The 22,686-nt window shown below is 46.7% G+C and overlaps 1 protein-coding gene across 1 annotated transcript; it reads right to left on the bottom strand.

Moving 5' to 3' along the window:
- LOC142443218 (igE-binding protein-like) lies at positions 1 to 20,408 on the bottom strand. Its single transcript, XM_075544727.1, has 3 exons — positions 20,353 to 20,408; positions 10,388 to 11,072; positions 1 to 6 (listed from the first exon to the last, which is right to left on the bottom strand). The coding sequence occupies exons 1-3, from the start codon at positions 20,406 to 20,408 to the stop codon at positions 1 to 3; spliced, it is 747 nt and encodes a 248-aa protein (XP_075400842.1).
- Between the last annotated feature and the right edge of the window lie 2,278 nt (positions 20,409 to 22,686).

The following is a 22,686-nucleotide window of genomic DNA, read 5'->3' as shown; positions in this document are numbered from 1 at the left end:
TCATTCCTGTCAAAGAGCAAAAGGGTTTCTGTTAAAAATTAAAGAGTTTATTTTGGTAACCAAACAATCAAGGATTGGCAATAGTACCTCTAAGGGTTCACAGTGAAGAGCAGAGAGAGATAAATGGCTCCATGAGCCTCGCCTTTTGAGTTCTTGGGTCTCTTGCTCTCTGATGGTTGGACCAGGGTGCAGGTGCCTTAGCCAGTTCCCTGCTTCAGCTGGCAAGATTCACTTCCTGAAAGACATCCCTGAGGAGAAGCCATGTGTACCCACCCTGATGCACCCCTGGGTGCTGAAGCAGCTATGTGGAGACCCCTGCCAGCACTGTGATGCTTACACTCTCTCTGATTCGGCTTTCCTCCTGCAGTCAGCATCATTGCGTGTGCTTTGTGAGATGGAGGAGGACTTTGTGGATTAGTGTCCGACACAGGGACAAATGTTGGACTTGTGGGCTTGGACAGCACTGGGTTGGGAAGCTTTCTTAATGTACACTTACCTTTTATATAAAACTCTCTGTTCATATGAGTTTCTGTGAATTTGTTTCTCTAGTTTACCCAGACTTACACAGTATGCTTCCTATATGTCTATGAGGTCAGTAAATTGTGTTATCCAGATTTATTGTCCAATTGATCTTTTGAGTTGTTCTGTAAAACTCAGTGGGGCATATTTAACTCTATTACTGTAAAATTATGTATTTCTCTCTTTAAGTCTATAAGAGTGTGATTAATATATTTTGAGGGTCTGCCATGGAGTGCATATTTTTTTTCCCTTTGTGCTCTTTTGTACCTTTTATCATATAATGCCCTTGTTTGTTTCCCATTAAGGATTGGGTCTTGAAGTCTATTTTATTTTTTATTTTTATTGCTAGTACTCCATTTTAAAATTGTCACTGGTTAATATTGCTTTTTTATTGCCATTTTCTTGATATATTTTCTTCTATCTTTCATTTTTAGGTTATATTTGTCTTTATGTCTCAAATGTGTTTCTTGTAAGCATAGAATTATGGATCAAGTTTCCTTATCCATTGTGCTTCTCTCTGCCACTTGAGAGGTGCATTGAATCCATTTATATTTCATGTCATTATTGATGTGTCTGCATTTATTGCTGTCATTATGCATTGGGTTATCTTTCTGGTTTTATCCCCCCCCTTTGTGGAATTACTGATTTCCCCCTCAATTTTTCTGCCCTCAGTTCATTTTATATGTTTTCTCTTAATTTTTGTTTTTTTATTATTTTGTAAGTCTTTATATTCTGCACTTGTTTTTCTTTTGGATTAACTTTTTTTCATTCTTTCCATTTTCCTTGAGAATCTTAATAATTATATGCTTCCAAACGATAATATTGGCATAGAAAACGTTTTTGAGATCATTCTAAGAGATGTTTATTGAATAAATACACATTTGTGAGTGAGTATTTGTTAGAATGTAAAGCTTCAAGATACATTAGAGTGTGTGGAGAAAATATCCACTCAACATGAGAATACATTTTTGCATGAAATGTTTCTAATTTTGACTACAAATGCCACTAGTTAGTATCCTGGAGTGTAAACTGAGAGCTCATCAATACTTATTACTCTGAAGCCTGCCTTTGGATAGATGTTGAAAGATAGACAAAGCCAATTACAATGAAGAGAAGGCAGGTTCCAATGCAGGACGTTTCCCAAAAGTTATTATACATGGTGTCTCTAGAGAGATGTGACAAGGTGGAGAAACCACAGCTTCTGAGAGGAAAGCATCACTGACTTCATTCCCTGGCATCTGCCGAAAACAGGACCTAAAGAACATTCTGAGAAAGTAGCTTTCAATTTCCTCCTCTTGTGACACATTTACTATCTTTTGGAATCAAACTTGTCCTTCGAATGAGTGCCCCCTTCATTTTGATTCCAATGAATGATCTTACTAATGACTCTGCCCACCAAACAGGTCATTGCAGTTCACCTGTTCTGGGTGTCAGGGGTCTCTCTGTGCCTGGAACACTGTTTCTGCATCTAGGGAGACAATGTGTAGCAAGCATCACTAAGGGCACTTCACAAATTTAGCCCTAGAAATCACCACAACTATTTTCTGAGACATAAAAATCATTAGTCATTCACTGCCAAGAGTGCACAGAGAGCTATTCAGAAAGAAACCTTCACAGACCTGACCCTGGGCAGTAGGAGGTCACTGAGCTCAGTATATTTAAAATCATGCATTGAATGCATGAATCTGGACATGACTGTATTTCATTGTCAACAGGTTTTGAGTAACGGATAGGGTGAGAATTACCATGATAACCTGTTTTGAAGAAGGAAAATGACTTCCCCTGGCTGTGACGCTTGCACAGTAATACATGGCCGTGTCCTCAGCAGTCATGGAGTTCAACTGCAGGGAGAACTGGTTCTTCGATGTGTCTCTGGTGATTGAGAGTCGGCTTTGGTATGACGGGTTAAAATATGTATTACCATTAAAGCATCTGTGTCCCAACCACTGCATCCCCTTCCCCGAGGTCTGGCAGATCCAGCTCCAGCAGTAACCACTATTTGTGATAGAGAAAGCAGAGACAGAGCAGGTGAGGGACAGCTTCTGGGAGGGCTTCTCCAGTCCTGGACCCAACTCCTGAAGTTGCAACTGGGACAGGACACCTGCAAACAAAAACGATGGTTCCTGTCATTCACTTGAAGTCACAGCCATCCCCATAGATTCAAGTCAGATATCTGAATCTCCCACCTTGGAGAACTGTCACCAGGCAAAGGAGAACACACAGCAGTAGCATCTGTAGACCACAGCTCTACTTTTCCAAAAGACCTACAGCCGTGTCTAAAGAGAACTGATAGCTTTCCCAGCCGAAGGGTGAAATTTACCCTAGTGCCTGAAGAATGATTTGCATGTGACGGAGTCTAGTCTTTATAAACAGAAAGTGATAGAGAACAGACAACCCTCTACCTTCTGAGCCCATCTTAGGGTAACTCTTTGTTCGAACCATATGCCTGTTAGTCTATAATGAGAGAGCACTTGACCTAAGCGGTGAGCATTAAGGGTCAAAGGAAAACCAAGTATTTCTGAGCTCATTGTGCTCTCCCTCCAGCCCCTCAAGGTCTCTGCCCTGCCTTGGACTCCTGTATGTCCTGTGTCCCAGAGAGTGGACAGACTATCATTTGTTGAAAACATCAGGTGGACACCAGGGTATCGTCAACACCCACAGTCTCCATACATCTTTTCTTTCCACACCAACACTTCCTTATCAACCTCCTCAAAGTCTTCAGGGGTTTTCTTTGGTCCACTGCCATCACCAACTCCAGCACTCCTACAAACAACATGTGTCAAGTTTTGATAACTAAGGCCAGTCTTAATGTAAATAAAGACATTCAAGTGTCATAAGGTCGCAGGGAGGAGGTTTCCAATTGGAGAATGTTGGCCCCAGAATAGAATAGTTTCAACTCTTTAACTTCTAATTGATGCAAGACTGTGAGATGAGAGACCCCTGGTTTGCCAGAGCACATCCAAAATTCGGGCAAAACCAGTCAGGAGATCAAGTAGAAACATACAGCAGAGCAGTGAGTGGAAAGTCAAAGCTAACGGGAGCGGAGCAGGGGGGAGCAGAATAAGAATAACAATATTTCAGGTTTGGAACAAAAAGACATCTGCTTGAGACCCAGCAGGCACCCTGGATTAAAGTATTGTCTATCTAGGAAACTAATCCCTCAAATTTAGGGGATGACCATAGACACTATTTAAAATGTCCCTTTCCCAGGGGACTCTGCTGCATCTAAAATGTGTGCATTTCCAACCAAAGTCAGCTGTTGGGAACCGGACATAATCAGCCTGACAAAACCAATTCCATATTGCCTGCCCGGCAGCCTCAACCTTATCTTACCCTGACAAACACCAGATGGCCCACCTTTGTTTATTCCAGCACCAGACATTCCAGCCGTAGATTTGTGTCTGTCCGCCCTGTGTGCTCTACACCCCCCGTCCTCCCTTTTTTTATCTTCCCTTGGAATTCTTTTGTTTGCCTCACCTTTTAAAAAGCTTGTGTAGCAATAAACTGAGACCTTGACAAGAATCTGCTTGGTCTCGCTCCTCTCTCGCCCGTTTCTCTTTCAGGCTGGGTCCCCCTCGGAACTCCTCGAATAACTGAGTCCCGCCAGTCGGGGCAAGTGGCGCCCAACGTGGGGCCCGAGGTGTGGACCCTTGCCGATTGGACCCCCAGCTCCAGAAGAGCTCCCAGAAGAAGACGCCCGGCCAGGCCCCGATGAAGAGATGAAGAAGAAGTCGTGGACTGTCTTCGCCGCTCACGAAGACTGATCAGCCTCGGTGAGTAGAACTTCGTCCGTCCCATAGAGATGGGCCGAAAACTAACTAAAGAGATGGTCTTTATAAAGGACCTTAAAGTTTCCCTCAGAGAGAGAGGAGTAAGAGTTAAGAAAAAGGATTTGATAAGATTCTTTCTTTTTGTAGACAAAGTCTGTCCATGGTTTATAGTGAATGGGCCTGAAATACATCGTGGGAAATGGCAAAAGGTCGGGAGGGATGTAAATGAGAAACTGCATAAAGAAGGACCCGATGCTGTTCCCGCCGCGGTTTTTTCTTATTGGGGATTGATCAGGGACATTGTTGAGGCCGCTTCTAAGGACCCAGATAAGCAACAACTTCTCTCGGTGGCGGAATATTGCCTCCGCCCACTTTCTCACTCGGCCTCCGTTTCTTCCCTTTGTTCGGATAAAAACCCTTCCAAATCTTCCTCGGTAATCATAGAAGTGCCAGGTTCAGAGAAACCTGACTCAGAAAAGCCCGCTGCGGGGGAGCCTGCCCTCACTACCTCCCATTACCTTCCCCTCCCACAAGAGAAGTATAGCCTCAAAAATTTGCCTGCTACCTACCTTGTGTTTTCCAAAGCCACTAATGACGAGCCCCTAGACCCAGAGGACGTGGCCACTCTGTAGGAAGAAGCGGCACGTTACCATAACCCTGACTGGCCCCCTGTCCTTTTAGCCAGACCTCCACCTTATAACAATCAGATGTGCGCCCCCGCTCTCCCAGTCTCCGCCGCCTTAATGCCCGCCCTCTCTGAGGCAAAGGCAAAACTTTGCTCCCAAGTCGTTGAATTAAAGGAAGTTTTAAACCTCCAAAAGGATTTCGCCCGCCTTTCCGCGGAACTTTCTGTAAGGTTTATTTGGGCGCGAAACAGAACCAGAGATCCAATTAAGAAAGTTTTAGAAGCAGGCTTTATTGAGAAGCTTGCGGGCGGGATCAGCAACTCAGGGCATTGAGTTATTGAAGCCGTGCAGAGGGAAGTGTGAATGGTGTTTTTATACCCCTTTCTGACAGGCACAGGGGGAAAAAGGGGGATAACTATGCTTACACAAGGGATTGTAAGAAAAGGAAGTAATTGTTAAAATTTTCTGGTAGTTGGGTGGGCGTTGGGCAAACTAGCTGAGCAAGCGTCTAGAAGTTGGGCAAGCTGACTGAGCAAGCGTCCTATTAGTAAAAATATGCTGGTTTTATACAAGGGAGGGGGTGTCGCACGCTCAGTCTCGCCAGCAAGAAGGACGCGCCACAACAGGATTCTTCCACAGGTGTTTAATGCGGGTTCGATTTGCAGATGCGGAAAAAGACCCTGAAGCCCCAAACTACTGCTGCTTATATGCGCTCTATGGGGACGTGCTGTGCATTGATTGGTGCGTTCGCCAGAACCCTTATTAGCATACTCCAGGGTGGAGTTATGACTACGTCATCTAAGCAGTGCGCATACTCTAAGTGGTTGTTTACCACTTAACTGGGCCACCGCCCTGACTGCCCAGCGCCATCTTGTAATGGCGGCGAGAGCTGCGGCTTCCCACATCTCCTCCTTTCTTATTTATTTTAGGCCTAATCCATCGATCCATCCCGGAGCCTCCAGCAGCCCCAGGAGATCAAGATGGATATAAGAACCCAAATCTGGTCACCCTGATGCGTGCAATGAGCAGAGCTCCGCATGGTGCAAGGGCTGGCCAAGATCCAATTTCTGTCACTCTTCCCAGTGCAATGGGGTCTTCCCTTTGGGGTTCGAGAGCTGACAACTTATGGGGGTTAGTTTTCTTTTAACAAAGAAAGCCAAAGATCATGGGAACCACCACGCTCAATCGCTAAGAGCGCCTGCGCAATGATGACCTTGTCACGCCTTTGCTGAGCTTTAAGTTTGCAGAGCAACCATAGCAACAACACTCCTCCACAGCACATTATTGCAGCAAATGTAAACACCCCCACCCACTCCTTAAAGTAGGAAAATGCAGATGAAAGCCAAGAAGAAAAATTTTCAAGGGTAAGGGGTTCCAAGTGTGTTCCATTCAATCGGACAACTTGATTCAGGAGGTCTTCTTGCAGCTGGTTCAACTCTTTGGTCCATTGTCCTGTGAGATACTGAGAAATATTAGCACTCAATGCACTAAAATTATCATATAACACTGGAGTGATGCAAAGCGCTGTGGTGGAAGAGACACAGCTTAATTGTACCATAGTGGTAAACTGGTTGATTTGCTGCTGGAGCAAATCTGTTTTTTGATTTAATAATAAAATGCCAGAGGTCAGATGGGCATCCACACGCTGACATTGCAGTAACGCTTCAGTGGTTTGAGACACAATACTGTTCTTAATTCCCTGTGCTACCGGGGCCCATATCACCATTAGCGTCAATAGTAGCGCTGGATGGATCGCTGTCCTCTTCATTCTTTCTGCTCCCACGATCTTCATCCTCCTTCTTAATTAGTCTCACCAGTCTCTCTGTCACCCAGATGGGGTTTTCTTCTTCCTGTGGAAAAACACAAATTGCTCCTCTGGACCTGATTAATATGGGGTCCGGGCCATACCATTTGTTGTCTAGGACATTTTTCCACCGGGCCATTTCCTTTGGTGGCTTTGGCCATTGCCCGTGTCTGTCTGCAGCTGATTGGCCTTTCTCATCCAAATTTTAAAAATTTAGGGTGAAAAGGGTTAGAGATAAAGCCATTCTAGGGGTAGTGACCGTCACGGTCACTATTCCCCCTTTTTGCTTTGATAAATATTGCTTTAGAGTGCGATGACATCGTTCCACAATTCCTTGCCCTTGGGGATTGTACAGCAAACCCGTGAAGTGCTTCACTTGCATTTGCAAGCAAAACTGTCGGAACTTGGTGGAAGTGTATGCAGGCCCATTATCTGTTTTTAACATGGTGGGCTTGCCCCATGCACTCCAGGCTTCTAAGCAGTGTTGAATTACTTGGCTGGATTTTTCCCCCGTTAGGGGTGTTGCATGTACAATGCCAGAACTGGTGTCCACTGACACATGCACGTACTGCAACTTTCCAAAAGCAGATACATGGGTAACGTCCATTTGCCAGATGTCGAGAGGACGGACGCCTCGAGGGTTTACCCCGACCGAGGGTTTGGAAATAAATTCTGCACACTTGGCGCACTGCAACACAATAGTGCGAGCCTCTGCGCGAGTAATTGGAAACTTAATGCGTAGGGTGGCAGCAGGCACATGATACAGCTCATGAAAGTCTTTAGCAAGTTCAAAGTGGGATTTAGTTAACACAGGGAAAGCTCTTGTAGCTTGATCAGCCAAATCATTACCTTTTACCATGGGTCCCGGGAGCAAGCTATGAGCACGTATATGCTGAATATAAAATGGGTGTTTTCGTTGCAAAATACATTTTCTAATTTGAGACAAGATGTCTGCTACCTTGCTGGATTGCTTAATGTAGCCAGCAATTTCCAGCTTAGACACCGCGTTGACTACATAATGGGAGTCAGATATGATGTTAATTGGCTCCGTGAATTTCTTAAAAACTTCTAAGACCACCAAACATTCTACTAATTGGGGTGCATCAGCTAAAAATTGTAATGTAGTCACTTGATCGTTTATTACATAACATCCTTTGCCTGTTCTAGAGCCATCTGTGTAAATGTCTAAAGCTTCCTTAATGGGGTTGTTAACAGTGACACGGGGAAAAATTACTGGATGAGCAGTCACAAATTGCAACAAGGAATGTTTAGGATAATGGTTGTCTATTAGTCCATTAAAACTGCATTTAAAAATTGCCCACTCATCCATAGTGGCGCACAGTGTAGAAACTTGCTCACTAGTATATGGGACAATGACGCTGCTAGGCTCTCTTCCAAAATGCATAATAGCTGTCTTAACACCCCTTAGGGCCATTGTGGCTACCATAAAAGGGTAGTGTTCAATAGTTTTGGAAGGTGAGGAGTGGGCATGGATCCACAACAAAGGCCCAGTCTGCCACAAGACCGCAGTAGGCGCGCAGGCAGTTTTTAGAATGCACAGCTGAAAAGGAGATTTTATGTCTATTCTATCTAACTGCGCTTCAGAAATGGCCTTTTCAACCTGTTCTAATACTTTCTGGGCTTGAAGAGTGATTTCTTGAGGAGAAGTAACAAGGCTTTCTCCTTCCAAGATATTGAACAATGGCTTAAGGTCAGCAGTGGATACCTTTAAATATGGGTGGAGCCAATTGATATCTCCTAGCAACTTTTGAAAATCATTTAATGTCTTTAACTGATCCTTCCGTATAGTCAATTTTTGAGGTATTATGTGACATGGGCTTATTGTGGCTCCTAAAAACTGTCCAATTGAAGATTTTTGGACCTTATCTGGTGCTATGGCTAACTGATGGGATTCTAATTCCTTAACTACCTCTCTGTATCCCTGCTGCACATCTGGCTCCTCTTCTCCAGTTATTAATATGTCATCCATGTAATGGTAGATTTTTAACTGACCAAATTTTTCTCTGACGGGTGCTAGGGCGTGGTCCACAAATAACTGGCACATAGTAGGACTATTGGCCATTCTCTGTGGCAAAACTCGCCACTGAAAGCCTTTGTCAGGTTCTTCATGATTAATGGAGGGTAGGGTAAAGGCAAATCTTTCCTTATCTTTCTTATGCAAAGGGATGGAGAAAAAACAATCCTTAATGTCTATTATAATGACGGTCCAGCCTTTAGGTATTGCAGATAGCAATGGGAGGCCTTTCTGCACAGGGCCCATGAGTGACATTTGGGCGTTGATGGCTCTTAAATCATGCAACAATCTCCACTTCCCTGATTTTTTCTTAATAACAAATATGGGTGTGTTCCACGGGGACACGGATGGTTCTAAATGTCCTAGTTCTAGCTGTTCCTTAACTAGCCTTTGTGCCGCAATTAATTTTTCTACTGGGAGCGGCCACTGTGGTACCCAAACTGGCTCTGCTGAGAGCCACGGAATGGGTAGCGGCTCCGCAGTGGCCCCTAGGAAAAACCCAGACCTGTGCGATCTTTCTTCACTGCTACCTCTATTGGTTCAGGACGACCCTGTAGGTGTTTCCCAACTCCCTTTCCCGGTACATATCCCATTTTTTGCATAAGTTCTTGACTTATAGGTGAGTAATCATTGGTTAGTACTAATCCTAGGTCTGTCAACATGTCCCTTCCCCACAAATTTACAGGTAAGGGGAGGACATATGGTTGTAACTGGCCTGATTGTCCTTCCTCAGCTTTCCAGTGCAACCATCTGGTGCTTATCATAGGCATGGATGCATACCCGAGTCCTTGTAGAGACTGTGAAGATTGTGTTACCGGCCAGCAGGAAGGCCACCATTTGGTGGATATAATGCTTTTGTCTGCCCCTGTGTCTAATATACCTTCAAAGGTTTTCCCTTCAATGTCCAATGTCAAAGTTGGGCGTTGATCTAACTGCACTGAGAAAAAGGCCCCAGCTTCTCCTGATGATCCAAAGCTCATTTTTTCTCTACTAACTTTAGTACTTGGGAATAGTGCATGCTTGCTAGACAACACCAAGAGCTGCGCGATACGGTCTCCAGGTGAGATGGCATATATTCCTCGTGGGGAGGAGCACATTGCCTTTACTTGTCCTGTAAAATCCTGATCAATGACTCCTGGGTGCACAATTAAGCCTTTTAAGGTGGTGGAGGACCTACCAAGCAGCAAGCCCACGGTGCCTTCTGGAAGGGGACCATAAAAATCCGTAGGGATGGGCTGGCATCCCTGCTGTGGCGTTAGTACTGCTCTGGTGGTGGCACTGAGGTCCACCCCTGTGGATCCCGCAGTGGCCCTTTTGGGAGTGGCCTCCCCAGTGGGCGGAGGCCGTCCTCCTGGATTGCCCCATACATTTGCGGGCCCTGGGGATGAGGGCCCCGCTTCCCGTTTTTTGGCTCCTAGTCATTTTGCTCTAGGGGGCGCCCCTTGCTATCTTTCACAGATCTGCATTCGTTGGCCCAATGTCTACCCTTACCACACCGAGGGCAAACTCCCGGGGTCCTTTTGGTCCCTATCCTAGTTTGACTCGCGGTGCCAGTAGGGCAATGTTTTTTAATGTGTCCTTCCTTACCACACTGAAAGCATTTTAGGGGGCCTCTTTTTAGGGCCACCAATACTGCAGCAGCCAATCCTGTATTTGTCAAAGGACCGCCAACTTCCCTGCAAGCCTTCATCCATGCCTGCAGTCCTTTGGACTTCCAGGGTGTTATAACTGTTCTACATTCTTTAGTACACTGCTCAAAAACTAACTGCTCAATGAGAGGCATGGCTGTGTCCTGATCTCCAAAGATTTTTCCTGCTGCTTCCAACATACGGGCGACAAAATCTGAGAAAGGCTCAGTAGGTCCCTGTATAATTTTAGTTAAGTTACCTCTAACCTCTCCTTTATTAGGCAAGGTCCTCCATGCCTTGCTCGCGGCAGTATTTATTTGTTGATATACCTGTATTGGGAAGGCTGTTTGATTGTTAACCCATCTTCCTTGACCTGTCAGCATTTCAAAATTCCATGCGGGTTGCCCCGCCGCGGCATTTTCCCTAGCCTGAGCCATTAATAGGTCCTGCCACAAGGATTTCCACTCCAAATACTGTCCTGTTGTCAAGACTGCTTTTGTAACAAAAGTCCAATCAGCAGGTGTCATAGCATTGCCTGTAAGTCTCTCAATCAGGGACTGAGTATAATTTGCATTGACACCATAAGATCTTACTGCTTCAGCTAAGTCCTTCACTTGCTTATGCTCTAAAGGCGTATGATAACGAGCATTATTCTGGTCCTCAAATACTGGGTACATTTGTTGTATTGCTCTGCGGGTACCGGGTGGGCAAAAGGAGTATCCACACCCTTTCTGCCTGTTCTCGCTATAAGGGGGTGGTGCGGACGGGCTCACAGCGGTTACATGAAAAGCATTATACCGTCCCTCCTCGTAGCGAGCGGCTGCCTCCTCTAACTGTTCCTCTTCTTCCTCTGATAACTCAAGAAGCTCTAGTTCTCGCCATGGGTACAAGGGCTCCGAATGGCGGGCACGGCTCTTCTTCTGTTGATCAACTTCCTCTTTTAATTTTAACTGTGCAGCCTCCTCATTTTTAACAGCTTTGTGCTGCTTCCTACGAGCTCCTTGTTCTTCCTCCCGCTCTGTTTCTGACATGCTCTCCTGAACATCTTCTAAAGCCTGCTGCCCTTGGCGCAATGGCTGCTCATACTCTTTGTCCTCAATGCATGCTTTCACTAGCTTCCAAATGGGTCTAATCCCCGGCTTCAGCCGTCCGGCTTCAGCGGCTCGGTCTATGTCTCTCCCTAGCTTATTCCAGCTCGCGGATGTTAGCGAGCCTGTGGAAACAAACCATGGTGCTATCTCATCTATATTTTTTACAAATTTACACAAAGTCTGTTCTGAAATTTTTAATCCTCTCTTTCTCAATAGGGCATCGAGAGCTATAACCATAGTCTTTATTGCCGTGTTCCCCATGTTGCCTGCTTATGTATACAAAGACTTAACACACGGGCGCGCACGGATTTATCTACACCCGATTTATGCGCGATAAAGAAAAGGCGGCTGGCTGTTCGCCGTTAAAACCGAAAGCGGAAGTATTCACACGCCAACACTCAAGCACCAGCAAGTGGCTTAACAATCATTCAGGCTCATGTCTCTCAGAACTTACCGTTTCTTCCCACGCCGTGCGGTTCTGAATCCTCCCTGATGACAGGGGGTCTCCGCTCGTGCCGGAGGTGGTCGTTCACGAGTTTCGGCACCACTTGTCGTGCGCTCAGTCTCGCCAGCAAGAAGGACGCGCCACAACAGGATTCTTCCATAGGCGTTTAATGCGGGTTCGATTTGCAGATGCGGAAAAAGACCTTGAAGCCCCAAACTACTGCTGCTTATATGCGCTCTATGGGGACGTGCTGTGCATTGATTGGTGCGTTCACCAGAACCCTTATTAGCATACTCCAGGGTGAAGTTATGACTACGTCATCTAAGCAGTGCGCATGCTCTAAGTGGTTGTTTACCACTTAACTGGGCCACCGCCCTGACTGCCCAGCGCCATCTTGTAATGGCGGCGAGAGCTGCGGCTTCCCACAAGGGGGGGGTAGGTACAGGGTAAGTTACAAGAACTTAACATAGTTCCAAAATCAAAATGGAGTTACTTGTGCTAAGATCCTTCATCCCAGACTCCACCCTATAGGGAAAATGGACGATGTTGTCTTTCCGTAACTGCTTCATGCTGACCATGGACGACGATTTAAGGGGGAGGGGGGCTTTGTAAGGCGGAGTACTGGGATTCTAGGGTCGACGCACGATGGGGGAATTCATATCCAGGCTCCCAGACAGTTTCATATTGGGGTTCATGCAGCTGCAACATCATTTGGTGAACTGCAGCTTGGGTGATGTTGCGGAGCCTGTTTTGAAAAAACTGGATAAAACACGGAGCAATTAAAAATAAAAGTGTAATTAAAATTATGGGTCCTATTATGGGGGCTAAAAAGGAGTACAGAGAAGTGCTCCACCAGGGAATAGTTCCATCTGTTGTTGGCCTGGTGCTCTGTAACTCACGGCTTAGTTTGTTAAGGATCTGGATATTGGTTTTCACAATTCCCGACTCATTGATGTAATAACAGCATTCCTCCTGGAGGAAGAGGCAGGTTCCTCCCTTTTCTGCCGTGATGAGGTCTAGAGCGCGACGGGTCTGTAAGGTAACTTGAGCAATAGAGGTTATTTGTTTTTGTAAGGAGTCTAAAGATTCTGCGGAGATAGCGAATGTCGATTGGAAGCGTTCAGCTAACTGATTGGTTGTGGTGATGGAGTGTCCCAGGGTGCCACCACTCAGTCCCACCGCGACTGGTGAGTACGCTTAGGGAAAGGCCTACAATAACCGGGAGAAAAACTGCTTTTTTACTGTGGGGACTATGTGTCTGGGTGTATTTGTTCTGGAATTTAGCTGGGGTGTAGACAGTGAGCTGCGGAACTAAAGTGACAGGTAGGCACAAGAAGGCAGACCTGCTACTGATGTTAAGAAGTTTGGTGAGTGTATAATTGCACCAGAAGAAAAATTCTGCTGGTGCTGTTATTGGCTGGGAGGATGGCATTGTGGTGTTGCACAGTTGAGTGGATGCATTGGGGTAGCAAAACGGCACCTGTGTGTACCCTGGTGTGAAGTACAGAGGGACATTGGGGATAATTATGGGTTGCATGGTGGAGACCTTAAGTGCAGATGACCACCTGGGAACTGGGACTGCTGCTAGAGGAGGGCATTCCAGGGCTGCGCACATGAGGCAGGTGGAAAGGTTGCCTAATTTAGCAAGGTTGGTGATGGCCAGTCCCTGCTGTAGCAGGGCGATCCAGGAGAAGAGAGACTTGGAAGGTTTAGAAATTTGGTTAATGAGTTGATGTTTTGGGATCTGAATATTACGGTGGATGGTGGATTGGACCTGGGCTAACAACCTTTATATGAACAGTTTAGCATTAGGATATGTGCTGTGGGAGTTAAAATACCAGCCTCCCTTGACTGGTTTGGTCTATCTGTTGTTGTACGGGTCAGGGATGGTTAAGGGGAATTGTATTCCTGACCAAAAGAACAGGTGGGATTTGGTTACAGGGTAGGGGCGAGCATGGTGAATATTGCAGGACCTTCAGGGTACCCTGTGTTTTGTTTTACCCATTTTTGTGCACAAGCGGGGTTAGAGGTTTGGTCATATAGAAAACAAACGATGGGGGAAGTTGGTTTTGGGAGAAGGTGTGCATTCAGGGAGTTGGAACTGTGTTTGAACAAGGTGAAATTAAGGTAGACTGGGCCAGAATAACTAGTGACCAGGCAATCAGCTGTGGCTAGGAGATAACTTTTTCCTGTGAGTAGGTGATGCTGGTGATATTGGGGGTTAGTTACATTTTCAGTGAGAAAAAAACCTCCAGGCGAAAGGGGAAGTTAATGCTAGGCTTAGCTGGCTGGTTTGGTGAGGCGAGTGAGGCGGAGAGACATAGGACCAGTAGACTGAACAGACCACTGGGGAACATGATTAACTTTGGTTACAGGTTTGACTCTGGAGAGGTATATCCAAGAGTGTAGACCTACTACTTTGACAGCCGAGAGAGTGGTGAGAATGACAGTGTACAGACCTTCCCACTGGGGTGCCAAAGGTTTGGGTGTTAAAGATTTAATACGGTGTCTCCAGGATGTACTGACTGGGAGGTTGGGAGAGGCTGGAGAAGATTCAGGGATAACGGAGTTAACGTGTGGTCTAAGGAGGTTGCGGAGTAAAGAAAAATATGGAAAATATGAGGCTAATGGAGGGCTGTCACTGGGAGGGAAAGGGGAGAAAAGGAGGGGTCGCCTATAAAATATTTCAAATGGACTGAGGCTGGACAGCTCCAGGGGGAATGGGGAGGGCGCGCGCAAACGGGTAAGAGCAAAAGGTAATAGCTTGCATAGTGTAATAATAACATCCTGATAAAATTGCTTTACGCACAAACAATTTCTTGGGACTAATCTTATTTTAACACTTTCCTCCCTTCAAACGTCCCTCCGAGAAACTATTTTTTGTTCACCTTGCCAGGCAGCACACCCTTGCGGGTCCGCTAAAGAGCATGTCCCTAAAACAAAGAAGGCCAAACCTGCCCAGCTCTTGCTCCCCGTTCTCACCCGCTCCACCAGGTCCTCCCCGAGGTCCACCCCTGATAACCCTCAGGCAGAGTCCGCCGGCTCCCCACCCGTGGGCTCTGGTAACGAGGACGGGGAGGCGAAAAATGATAACACGTCGGGGTCTGAGAACGAAAACGAAAGCGGGAGCGAAGATGAGGAGCCGCCTGTACAGGGGACTGGCTCTAAAACTCGGGAATTCCGTAAGATCCACCTTAAAAACTTAAAGGAACTCAACACCGCAATCCGAACTTACGGAGCCAACGCCCCTTACACCTTAAGTGTTTTGGACGCCGTCTCCCGCGGGGGCCATATGCTTCCCGCCGAGTGGATGCAAGTAGTGCAGGCTGTTTTGACTCGAGCCCAATTTTTAACTTGGAAAGCCGATTTTTTTGATAGATGTCAGTCTATTGCCGCCACTAACCTCAAATCCCCTCGATCACCTTCGGCTGCTTGGACCTTTAAAAAGCTTAGTGGGCAGGGCATGTATGCTGCTGAAACACGCCAGCAACGCTTCCCAATCGGTCTCTTAGCCCAAACTGCCAATGCCGCCCTTGGCGCGTGGCGAGCGCTTCCCACTTAAGGTTCAGCCATTATCCCCCTCACTAAAATAACTCAAGGGCTGCAGGAGCCATACAATGAGTTCGTTAGCCGCCTTTTGGAAGGGGCTGAACGGACCCTCGGCCATGAGGCTGCTAGTGATAAGCTCATTAAACAGCTGGCCTATGAAAATGCTAATTTATCCTGCAGGGCGGTTATGCGTGGCAAGGCTAGAGATAAGACCCTTGATGAAATGTTACACTTGTGCCAGGATGTCGACCCTTTTTCCGCTAAGGTTTCCCAGGCCATTCATCTTGCAGTGGGCGCCGCCTTGCAGGTCAATAATTCTTCGAAAAATTGTTTTAAGTGCGGCCAACCGGGACACTTCGCCCTGTCGCAGCCCCCTTCTTCACTAAAATTACCTCCCCTGCGGAATCGAGCGCCCGCCCCGCCATCCCCACTACCCCTTGCCCCCGATGTAAAAAGGGAAAGCATTGGGTTACTGCCTGCCGCTCCATTACCGATATCAACGGGCGTCCCTTGCCTCCGCTCTCGGGAAACGGCCAGCAGGGCCAGCCCCGAGCCCTTGAACCCATTCCCTTTGTTCCGGCCTTGGGGAACAGCCAGCAGCCCGACCCTCCCTGTACCGGGCCACCCCAGGAAGCGCAGGAGTGGACCTGTGTACCACCACCCCCACAATACTAACCCCCGAAGATGGAGTGCGAATTATCGACACTGGAATTTTTGGCCCCCCACCACCAGGCACCTTTTTTTCTGATTTTGGGATGCTCTTCAACCACCCTAAATGGTATTACTGTTCACCCCTCATTGGTAGATCGTGATTATGCAGGAGAAATAAAGATTTTGGCAAGTGTTTCTAAAGGTATTGTTTCCATCCTGCGAGGGCAGCGCCTGGCCCAAGCCCTATCGCTGCCTCTGAACACTTCTCACCCGGCGATCAGCAATACTCGTGGTGCCTCCCGACCGGGCTCCTCTGACCTTTATTGGGTCCAGGCCATTACTAAGGATCGCCCAACACTTACTCTTAAGATCCAGAGAAAGGCCTTTGAGGGCATCTTAGACTCTGGAGCAGACTCCACTGTCCTTTCTCAAAGCTCCTGGCCTTCTGCTTGGCCTTTACAGGCCTCTCTAACTCATCTGCAAGGGATTGGGCAGTCAAAAAATACCCTGCAAAGTTCCCAACTTCTAACCTGGGAGGATAGCGAGGGCAATACAGGTACAATTCAGCCTTTTGTTGTTCCCGGCCTGCCCGTCAATCTCTGGGGCAGGGATGTTCTTTCTCAAATGAAGGTTTTTATGTGCAGCCCTAACGAAGTCGTCTCCCAACAAATGCTTTCCCAGGGTTATTTGCCCGGGCAGGGATTAGGCAAACTAAGTCAGGGAGACTCAACGCCCGTCGCAGCTGTCCCAAAAAATGATCGCACAGGCTTAGGATTTTCTAATCATTTTTTGTAAGGGCCATTGCTCCTCCTGCACTCCAGGCAGAAAAGATTACATGGAAGAGTGATGAGCCTGTCTGGATTGACCAATGGCCCCTCCCATCACATAAGTTGTCCGCCGCCACACAGTTGGTGCAGGAACAGCTGGAGGCTGGACATATTGAACCCTCCACCTCACCCTGGAATACGCCTGTGTTTGTTATTAAAAAGAAAACAGGGAAGTGGCGGTTGTTGCAAGATTTAATGGCAATTAATAAAACCATGGTTCCCATGGGCGCCCTACAACCAGGTCTCCCTTCGCCAATAGCTATTCCTAAAAATTTTGTTAAACTAATTATTGATCTTAAAGATTGTTTTTTTTTCTATCCCTCTTCACCCTGAGGATTGCAAGCGTTTTGCATTCAGTCTCCCTATAATTAATTGCGTAGGGCCTTCCCCTCGTTTTCAGTGGCGGGTCCTCCCACAGGGGGGGACCACAAGCCCCACCCTGTGTCAGAAATTTGTGGCTCAAACGGTTGACCCCTTCCGCTTGTCATTTCCTAACATATATTATCCATTACATGGACAACATTTTGTTGGCAGGGCCCTGCGAGCAACAGCTCCATCAGGTGGGACAGCAACTCATCATTGCCCTCCAAAATAGTGGTCTCCAAATTTCCCCAGAGAAAATTCAAGTCCACCCCCCACAATTATTTCTGGGGTTTGAATTGTTACCTAATCGAGTTTATTCTCAAAAGATCCAGTTACGTACTGATGCATTGCATACTTTAAATGACTTCCAAAGGTTACTCGGGGACATTAACTGGCTCCGCCCTTACTTGAAGCTCACTACCAAAGAACTTAAGCCTTTATTTGACATTTTGCGGGGAGATGCTGATCCCTCTTCCCCTCGCGCGCTCACCCCTGAGGCCCAACAAGCCTTAGCCCAGGTCTAGCAAGCCATTAACAATCAAAGCATTGGTTATTTTTCCCCAGAATTGCTGTTCAATTTTATTATTTTCCCCACCCCCCATTCTCCCACAGGGTTGCTCTGGCAGCTCAAGCCTTTATTTTGGGTTTATTTTCCCGCTTCCCCTAACCGAGTATTACCTACTTACCCTCATCTGGTTGCCCAACTCTTATGCCTTGGCAGGGAAGCTGCTTTAAAACTGTTTGGTAGAGATCCTGAGACTATAATTGTGTCGTACACCGCCGCCCAGGTCCAGTGGCTCCTCCAAAGTGATGATGATTGGGCTGTTAATTGTACTTCTTTTCAGGGCTCCATAGATATTCATTATCCGGCCGATAAATTAATCCAGTTTTTCCAAAGATCCCCTGTTATTTTCCCCCATTGGACTAAGATGGCTCCAGTTGTGGGGGCCCTGTTGGTTTTCTCTGACGGATCGTCTTCTGGAATGGCCACCTTTAGCATAAATGGGCAGGTCTCTCAATTTCGGACCGAGTTCTCCTCAGCTCAGTCAGTGGAATTAAGCGCCATCATAAAAATTTTTAAGACCTTGCCAGATAATCCTTTTAATTTGTATACTGACAGTGCTTATGTCGCCGCTTCTGTTCCGCTTTTAGAAACGGTCCCTTATATCCACCCTACAACTAATGCCTCCTCCTTGTTTTCCCAATTACAAAAATTAATTTTTGCCCGTACAGCCCCGTTCTTTATAGGCCACATCCGTGCCCATACTGGATTGCCGGGACCGTTGTCTGAAGGAAACAATCTGGTTGACCAAGCCACGCAATTAATTGCAGCCAACCTCTCTATAACTCCCCTTGAAGCAGCCCAAAAGGCACATGATTTACACCACCTTAATGCCCATACCCTCAGGCTCAAATATTCCATTACACGGGAGCAGGCCAGACAAATTGTACGACAATGCAAAGGCTGCTTGATCCTTTTACCCGAGCCTCACAATGGGGTCAACCCCCGTGGGCTCGTGCCTGGAGAGTTGTGGCAAATGGATGTTACCCACCACCCACCCTTTGGCAAACTTAAATATATCCATGTTTCGGTCGACACGTTTAACGGCTTCATTTGTGCCTCCCTTCAAACTGGGGAGGCCACCAAGCACGTCATTTATCACATCCTCTCTTGCTTGGCTGCCACCCCTCAACCCAAGGTACTTAAGACGGACAATGGCCCTGGATATACCAGCTCAACTTTTAAACAATTTTGCGCACAAATGGGCATCCACCATGTTACTGGCATCCCTTACAACCCTCAAGGTCAGGGCATTGTGGAGAGAACGCACCAAACTTTAAAAGACATGCTTTTCAAACTACAGTCAGGGGGGGAGTCTGGCAACTCCAAAACTCTGGCAACTCCAAAACTCTTTTAAACCACGCACTGTTTGTTTTAAATTTCCTCACTTACGATGCCAGTGGCAAAACGGCTGCCGATCGCCTTTGGCACCCAGCCATAGCCGGAGGCTACGCACAGGCATTATGGAAGGACCCCCTGCTCAATAAATGGCAGGGACCAGACCCGGTCCTCATTTGGGGAAAAGGACACGCGTGTGTCTATGACTCCAAAGCACAAAATGTCAGATGGCTACCAGACAGGCTGGTCAAATTAATGGACCAACAGCCAGAAATAACGCCCTCCAGGGAGAAAACAACACCCTGAGAGATGCTCCTCTTTTTTGTGTGTCTCTACAGGCCTGGAAGTCAGCAGGCACAAGTGTAGGGTTTAAGTGGGGCCTTCGCATATATAAAGCTGGGCCAGACATAGGACTTACCTTTAAAATAAAATTAACTAAATCACTTCCCAACGCCCAACGTCCAGCCGCTGTTGGGCCTAATCTGGAGCTCCACAATGGTCGGGGCCATGGCCAAGCCCCTGTACTAAGGCATAATCTGGCTGCTCCTACAAAAAGCCCCTCTGTCACCCATTCCTCAGCATTGTTTCAACCTACCCTCCCCGTAGGGCCCCCCTCAACCGCGGATCTTTTGTTGGCAGTAGTTAACGCCTCAGTGCACGCCCTTCAAAAATCTAACCTTACTTTTTCAGATAACTGTTGGGTGTGTTATTCCTCCCTTCCCCCTTTTTATGAAGGAATAGCTCATTTTGGCAAGCCAGTATTCACGAACTCAACTACTGAGCTTCGATGGAACCCCGAGGAGCAGCAGGGCCTCACTCTCGGACAGATCTCAGGGGCGGGACTCTGCCTTCTAGGACCACATATGCTACCACCCAAAGAATTAGTTGATATTTGTAACCAAACCCTTGTAGTGAATGCTTCTTTTACGTACGTTTCTTCTACAAATCATTCCTATTTTGCTTGCTCCTCAGGATTAACCACCTTCATAATCACCGCCACTTTTTAAAAAAATAAGAAATATTGTGTTCAAGTTTTACTTTTGCCCCATTTAACTGTCCACAGCCCCGCATATTTTTTGCAGTTTTGGGAACAAAAAACGCCTCCCCCCTCAAGAGTCAAACGTGAGCCCCTCACTGCACTCACCTTAGCTGTGGTCCTCGGCCTCGGAGCCGCTGGGGCAGGTACTGGAATTGCTTCATTGGTTACCACCAATCAACAGTACACCCAGTTAAGTGCAGCTATCGATAAAGATCTTCAAGACTTACAGGCGGGACTTGCCAATCTCAAAGATTCAGTGAGCTCCCTCGCCGAAGTAGTCTTGCAAAATAGAAGAGGGCTAGATTTGCTTTTCTTGCAAGGTGGCCTATGCGCCGTGCTTAAGGAAGAATGTTGTTTTTATGTGGATAAGTTAGGGTTGGTGGAAAACAGTTTGCAAAAGGTCAGAGACAGCTTGGAAAAAAGAAAAAAGGAAAGAGAACAGCAGGAATCTTGGTATAAAAATTGGTTTTCTACTTCCCCTTGGCTCTCCACTTTACTCCCCAGCTTGTTGGGACCTCTTGTAGGTCTTATTCTACTTTTAACTTTTGGCCCTTGGGCCTTTAGCAAGTTAACCAGTTTTGTTAAGTCACAGATTGACGCCGCCTTATGCTCGAAGCCGGTCTCCGTTCATTACCATCGAATCGACACCCAAGAGCTTGATGACGTGACATCCCACGAGGACCTGTCCCGGGAAACAGAGCCCCCGGGATTACGACTCTCCACCCTTGTATCTGAGGTCACTCTGCCTCAATTCTGGCCGCTCAGGGCCTGGAATTGGGCTAAAAGCCATTGATAACATTGTCAGTGCATACAAACATCCGTTTTGTTCCCTCCCCTGCGGCGCGTGACCGGGTCATGGTTGCCCTCATCGGGGTGGCATATTTGACCAAACTGTAAGACCAAAAGCGGCATATTTGTCAATTGTAAGACCCCCCCCGCCTTCAGTGCTGAGTTTGCAGCCAATGACGGATAAGGACTGGGGGCACTCTTTACCAACCTAGGACAGGCGTTGGCCGCCAAGAGGGCCTCCTAGCCGATGACGGGTAAGGACTGAGTTGCGCCCTAGCCACCTAAGACAGGCGGAATTCCCTGCAGGATGGTCACTGCACGTCATACCCCCCTTTTTTTTTTAATACTGTAAGGAAGGGGGAGATGTTGGGAACCAGACATAATCAGCCTGACAAAACCAACTCCATATTGTCTGCCCGGCAGCCTCAACCTTATCTTACCCTGACAAATACCAGATGGCCCACCTTTGTTTATTCCAGCACCAGATTTGTGTCTGTCTGCCCTGTGTGCTCCACACCCCCGTCCTCCCTTTTTTTTTATCTTCCCTTGGAATTCTTTTGTTTGCCTCACCCTTTAAAAAGAAGCTTGTGTAGCAATAAACTGAGACCTTGACAAGAATCTGCTTGGTCTCGCTCCTCTCTCTCGCCCGTTTCTCTTTCAGGCTGGGTCCCCCTCGGAACTCCTCAAATAACTGAGTCCCGCGGGTCGGGGCAGTCAGCCTCTCCATTTATTCACTGTACACAGCTCCCTGATAACTGTTCGGGGATGTGATCTTTGAGCTTATTCCCTAGACTCAAGGAAAATAGCTCATCTTACTGACTATGGAATCAGTGGGACTGTCTCTAAACATGCAGTTTACAAAGCCATTCCCCATTCAGATTCCTTCCTCATTTTGCTCCCTCATAACAAATATTATTTTCCCCAGATTAGAGTTGGCCACACTCATTTTCTGGCCAGTTATAATATTTTTAGATATCTGTATAGATGCATATATCAATGGTGTGAGGATATGAGCACAAGCTTGTGGTCACCTGGAATTCTCTGGCCCAGAATTTGCAGATGGGAATCAGCTATTGCTTTGCAAAAAAAGAATCATAAATTTCACCAAAATCCAAGAATTCAAGCACAGGACACTAACATTGATCATTTGGAGGCCATTGAGTTAGTTTACTTTTCAAATGAAGACTAATATGACATCACTTTGTCATTTCAGCAAACTCCCATCTCATAGCATCTGTACTTCTTGTTGGTTGACCAGTTTTAAGTTCCATCCTGTGACGTAGCTGCACATTAGTCCAAGTCACCTTCCTGTCTGACTGTTACTGCCATGCTCATCTCAGTTCATTTCATGACAGTGGTTAGTATGGGAGTGCTTCAGTGTCACCTGATGACATTATCTGCCTGCACATAACTTTCCTGTCAGGTCTACTAAACATGTCCTTAATGAGCTCAGGAGTACTCCCTGAACTATCCAGGAACATTTTTGGCCTCTGAACTCAGATGTACTGGGCTTGTTTTCCAGTGCACCAAATATGGGGTTGGATTTGGTCAGTCATTTACTCAGATGCACTAAGTACCTCAATATTCTGGGATGTCAAAATGATCTAAAATATGATCAAAGGAATATACAATCAAATTTACACTGGCTGT

This window comes from Tenrec ecaudatus, chromosome 3 (genome assembly GCF_050624435.1).
Source record: "Tenrec ecaudatus isolate mTenEca1 chromosome 3, mTenEca1.hap1, whole genome shotgun sequence".
Lineage (NCBI taxonomy): Eukaryota > Metazoa > Chordata > Mammalia > Afrosoricida > Tenrecidae > Tenrec > Tenrec ecaudatus.
Note: the sequence above shows the minus strand (reverse complement) of the source record. Positions and strands in the feature narration are given on the sequence as shown.